This window comes from Sorex araneus, chromosome 5 (genome assembly GCF_027595985.1).
Source record: "Sorex araneus isolate mSorAra2 chromosome 5, mSorAra2.pri, whole genome shotgun sequence".
Classification (NCBI taxonomy): Eukaryota; Metazoa; Chordata; class Mammalia; order Eulipotyphla; family Soricidae; genus Sorex; species Sorex araneus.
In genome coordinates, this window is record NC_073306.1 from 203,330,305 (window position 1) to 203,336,304 (window position 6,000).

General features: G+C 34.1%; 1 protein-coding gene across 1 annotated transcript in view; it reads left to right on the forward strand.

The window, feature by feature from the left end:
* CFAP299 (cilia and flagella associated protein 299) overlaps window positions 1-4,840 on the forward strand; it is a 531,643-nt gene extending 526,803 nt beyond the window's left edge. The window contains exon 6 of the mRNA XM_004614360.2: window positions 4,704-4,840. Coding sequence (XP_004614417.1) covers window positions 4,704-4,799 — 96 coding nt within the window. The 3' untranslated portion in view covers window positions 4,800-4,840. The remainder of the gene's footprint in view (window positions 1-4,703) is intronic.
* The last annotated feature ends 1,160 nt before the right edge of the window (window positions 4,841-6,000 follow it).

Sequence of the window (6,000 nt, forward strand, 5' to 3'; positions counted from 1 at the left end):
TAAACTGTACAGATATAAAATATTTATGTTGTATCTGTACAAATTTATCTTAGTAAGACCACATCTCTATTTCAATTTGAAAAATCTTCTCAAGGTGAAAGAATAAATCACAATGATTTTTCTCAGGGATTTTCTAGGAAATCTAAAAGAGTTTTAGGTGTAGAAGTTATCTCAAAAGGATTTTTACATTTTTCTGTATCTAGATTACGTCATAAAAATACAAAAGTCAGGAAAAATTCTCAAGATATATTTGAGTACTTAATTAGATGGGATCAGTTTGCTACACACATAATAGTAAGTTAATTATTTAATTGTAAAACATTAAAATATTACTGAATATTAGTCTGACCATAAAGAACTCTAGCTCTTCATAAGTTAGGATCCTTGTTTTTTGGCTGGTGGTGGCTGGTGGGTGCAGAGAGGTGGAGGCGTGGTAAATCTGCTGTTCTCAGGGCTTGCTCCTGGCTCTGCATTCAAAGACCACTCCTGATGGGCTCCGTCACCATACGGAGTCCCGCTGTTTGAACCCAGGTTGGCTACTCACAAATCAAGTGCCCCACCTGTGACACTAGCACTCTGACCGCAAGGAGCCTTGGTCCTTTGATTTCATTTTTTTCTTTTTCTGAAAAACAAACAAGACATCATGCATGTAATGAATACCCCAAAATCACATTAAGTTATTCTACAGAATATTTTCTTTGACAGATGGCTAAAATAATTTTAACAGAAGGAGAAAGAAATATCCTTCAACTGATAGGCAAAGAAACTAACCAGTGGGGCAAAGTTTACTACAATTTTAGCACCTTTGATTTCTTTATTTCAAGCCCAAGTATGAAATATATGTAAAACGTATATATGAAATATACATAATATGTATGAAACAAGTAAAATTCACTTCTAAATATGCTTTTTGTTTTGATTTTAATATTGCAACAATTCTTGGGAAATCCATAACCCAAAATAACTTTTTTCTTTTTGAAATTTCTAATTCAGAGTTTTTATAGTAGTACTTTAATATAATTTTATACTTCCAGAGCTCCTGTCCAAGCCCACCAGACCACAATTGTCTCCTCCACACACCCCCACAGATCATAGATCTGTTGCTTTATCTCAGGATTATCCAAAAAAAGTGGGTCAATATTTTTTTTTTTTGGTTTTTGGGTCACACCCAGCAGTGCACAGGGATTTCTCCTGGCTCTTTACTCAGGAATTACTCCTGGCAGTGCTCAGGGGACCATATGGGATGCTGGGATTAGAACCCAGGTCGGCCGCATGCAAGGCAAATGCCCTACCTGCTGTGCTATTGTTCCAGCCCCAGGGTGTGTCAATATTAAGATGTAATTTCTATTAACACTTGAGTACATATTTATCATTACTACAGTAATGTGAATTAGTAAGGAAGTATTTAAAATTTCCCAGTTTCAACTTCCAATGTGGTAAATATTGATAGTGATAACTAACAAAGTATCTTTGTGATCCTCAATTCAGTAGATTCAGAAATAGGACAAAAAACTATAAAAAACCTGCAAATCTGTTATTTTGAATATGGACTACAGCAAATTTCTACTATAGAATAAAATCCTTGGAAATGAAAAAAAAAAATACAGATGATGTCCATACCTTAATCGTTCACATTATCCATGACTTTCAACCAAAGTACTTCCATTTCATAGGGGAAAAAATAGAGGTAGAAAACTAATAATCTTCCTAAAAAGCTGTTTAACAGACTGATAAAGTTTATGTTTTAACTTTCTGTAATCATCATTACCTTTTTTAAAGAGACAAAATTAACATATTCATTTAACAACGATAAAATAACAAAGGTAATAAATTTTCTAAGGATCAGCCAACTCTATTTTAGTGTTCTTTATTATAAATTATCTAGTCCTAAATAAATATTTATTATTCAATATTCATTTTAAATATACAAATATTCAAATATTCTTAAAATAATCCAATTTTTTGTTACCTAAACTTTGGGGGAATTATATTCAAGCTGACATACTGAAATACATAATTACTATTGAAATAAAGTTGTTGAAATTATGATTCAAGATTTGAGCCCACATTCATATTTCTTATTACTTTAAATATTATGTAGGAGTGGTATTAGCTTACTCGATCAGAAGTTTTGAATTATTTTAAGCAAATCCTAGCAGAATAAGCCATATCATATTAAATTTAACTTTGGTAAATCAGAAGAAAAGATGTTTACTTTAAGACGTTGTTAGACAAGGAGCTGAAGAGATAGTACAGTAGGTAGGGCGTTTACCTCACGTGTGACTAACCTATGTTCAATCCCCAGAACCTCGTATGGTCCCCCCAGCCCTACCAGGGGTAATCTCTGAGTTCAAAGCCAGCAGTAGCCCCTGCATATCACTGAGTGTGGTGAAAACCAAAAACACACAAACAAAAAAATTTTAATTATTATCCTAGTTTTCTGTTTTATGAAAGATTTATCCTAGTTGGATGGAGCGATAGCACAGAGGGTAGGGCATTTGCCTTACATGTAGCCAACTCAGGTTCGATTCCTCTGCCTCTCTCGGAGAGCCCGGTAAGCTACCGAGACTATCCCGCCTGCACGGCAGAGGCTGGCAAGCTACCCGTGGCGTATTCAATATGCTAAAAACAGTAACAACAAGTCTCACAATGGAGACATTACTGGTGCCTGCTTGAGCAAACCGATGAGCAACGGGATGACAGTGATACAGTGATACAGCGATTATCCTAGTTATAAACTTAAAATTTCAAAACATTCTAAGTTTATTCTATAAAAATATCATTTAAGTACATCACATGTAGAGTCTAAAATCTTTCCTTTTCAGATTATTTTAAAAGTTTTTAAATATTTATCAAGAGTCTATTTTTACTAAGAACTCTATTAGTCAATCAGAATGTAGTTTAAGTTAGGGGAGTTTTGAATTAAATTTATTACTAGCAAAGAGATAAGAAAATATTATATACAAAAATATGTAAAGGTCTTATATTTATGTACATATATAAATAATTTTAAGCAAATCCTATATATCCTACATATATATATATACATATAATCTACACAGATATACAAAGTGCTTATAGCCTTAGTTATAAAATAATCATCAGTCAAAATTAAACAAAAAAATATCAGTCCGTAATTTTTTTTAAAATTACATAAAGGGCATAACAGACTTTATATGAGCTCAAAGTAGAAGTGCAGATAAATAAACACAGGAAATAAAATGCTGCGACACAAGTCTCTATTGTCTCTCATCAAAGAAAGAATAAATCTCCATAATTTGTTAATTTGTTGTACAATGATCAAAAGATTAGGCAATAAAACCAATTTCCAAATCACTGCTGCTACCAATGGTGAATAATTTATCTATTATAAAAGTTTCAAAGTTCAAAACAAAAATAGTGAAAAGGGAAACATTGAAAGAAACAGTATCAGCGAAGTGAAAGTTCTGTTGCTACTGAGCCTTCACCTCTGGGAGCCAAGAAAATAAATACCTAGTTTCAAATTGCCCTTGAGTTGTAACACTTCTCCAGCGACTGCAAGCTACTCAGTCACTGATGAATCCATTGGGAACCACAGTGGAACCTCTAAAATATTTACAAGATAATTGCCTAAAAGGAATAGAGTTCTGGCTCTCAAAATACACAAAATATATGTGCTAAAGGTTTTGTTGAATTTATTAATTATGAAAGGAACTAGTAAGCACCGGCAGTTCAAAGGAGAATTTGAGAACAGAACATAATTAGGGAGTAAACAAAATTTCAATTAATTTTCAAAGAGATGTAAAACAGGTCTCAACACAGAATAATTAGTTTTCATCTTTGTAATTTGCATCTTTGTAGATAATATTTTTCATTACTAGCTGTCTACCACTTGAAGATTTATAAAATAGCGTATGAGCAATTCAAGAAAAGAGCTAGGGTGGGTAGGTCATCTTCTATCTTACTTAACTTCTCTCCCTTCTCTAGAGCGTGTTATTCAATTCTTGTTCTCAAAGGAGTTTTGTAGAAACCTATAAATATGATTTTGCCAGGTAAAGGTAAAATGACCAGATTTTTCACAGTTTCATCATTTTGAATGGGAGAAAAGATTTAAAGACATGATTTGGTTTTGTCCCCTGTTTTAGGTGGGGGGGACCACTTGGGGGCCACACCCAGAAATGTTCTGAGACTATTGCCAGCACGATTCTTGGGGGGGGGGGGGCTCTCCTGATAGTTTGCAGGAACACCAGGGCTTTATACATGCAAAGCTGCAATGCACCCTTTTGCTCCATCTCTCTGTTCTGACAGACGTGATCTGAAAGTATCTAGAAGCTTTTTATGAAGCTCATTACAGAAAAGTACTATCTCCAGTCCAACACAGCTCCAAACAGGGCATTTGTAATTAATATCCCGTAGTCACCCGTGTTTGCAGCACCCTGCCCTTGCTTTTCTGCAGTTTGTTCAGCAGAATCTAGAAGAACAGAAACTGGGGAGCCACTTTAGTTTGAGATATTCTCAGTAGAGACACAGCACAGGACCTTAAAACTCTGGATTGAAGATTGCAATTTCTGAAGGAAAAAAAAAAAAACATCAGGTGGGGAACAAAAATGTCTTCATACCTTGTGCCTTTTTCCAGATATGTTTGCTGCAATAGACGAAAAATTCACTTACTGCCTATGATCTGCGTGGACTTGACTCATTAACCATCTAATTTATGTTTTTAGGTTCAACCAGGAGACAACTCCATTCGAACCCCTATACAGACAGACCTCTACATCCAAGCTGTCATTTTTGACCACATTTCTAGAAGAAAGACCTAACTGCTAACATCTTAGCTGGTAAATTTAAATGAATCTCATAACCAGAAGAAAATGACCGATTTTTAAATTTTCTAAATTGTCTTGTAGATGGAATAACAAAAGTTAGTAAAGAAATTAGAGAGAACTGTCTTCTTATTTTTCTTTCAATTATACAGATAGCCTCTTAATCTAACTTGAGATTTTCTAACTTTTTCCCCTAAAAACTGAACTTGATTATAACAATTCATGGGAGAAAATCTTGTTGCTATTTCAAAGATACAGTAATTAGTGACATATTTTGCAGCTCAATTTTTCCAAAACAAAATGTTCCAAGTTTCTCTGTTGCCAAATCATGTGGACCCAGCCTTATGCCATATGGCATAAAATAGTTGAATATTGATAAGGACTTGAAAATTGAAGGGCAGTCATGAGGTAATATAAATGTAAGATTTCCAGCAGCACCAAAGGTGTAAATAAAATCTGAAATATTTTCTTATTGGTACATAAATTAGATGAAAGCGTTTGAGGTATTCATTTCTGGACTCTGATCCCCATGAGAAAAAAAAAAGCCAGGACAATAAAGTCTAAAAGAAATCACAACATTTTAGAAAAATTTAGACAAGAGAAAAGGATGTGTTCTCCTAAGTTTTCATGCAGAAATCTTTAGTGCAGAAAGTATATTATTCAGAGACCACTGTGATTTAAAGGCAATAATTGCGAAGCGCACACTAGCCCCGTGGTAGAATACATGCTTTCACATGTATGGGAACTTGATTCTATTGCCAGTACACCTGAAAAATGTAAAATTAAATTAATATTTAGTTCTTTCTCTTCTTCCCATCTTGTTCTTGTTTTTCTGAACAATCTAGTTCAAAAACAGGAGTGCAATCGAGGTATGTGTGTGTGAAGTGAGGGATGTCATAGGAGAGTGTCAGAGTCTGTGAGACAGGAAGAATGTATCTGTGAGGGAGTTCATGGTTTGGAACAAGAAGTCAAAGCCCAATCTTGGCTGATAGGGAGTGCTGAAGTCCATTTCCTGAATTTAAACTACTATAAAGCTATACTACACAAAATAGTTTGTAACTGAAATAAAAGCATATTTTCAGATCAAAGAAATAAAATTGAGAACTCAGAACTCTCATATACATGGATAGTGAATTTAACTCAGAGGCATTAGTTGTATTAAGTAGAAGTTTAGTCTCTTCAACAAATGGGGAAAATT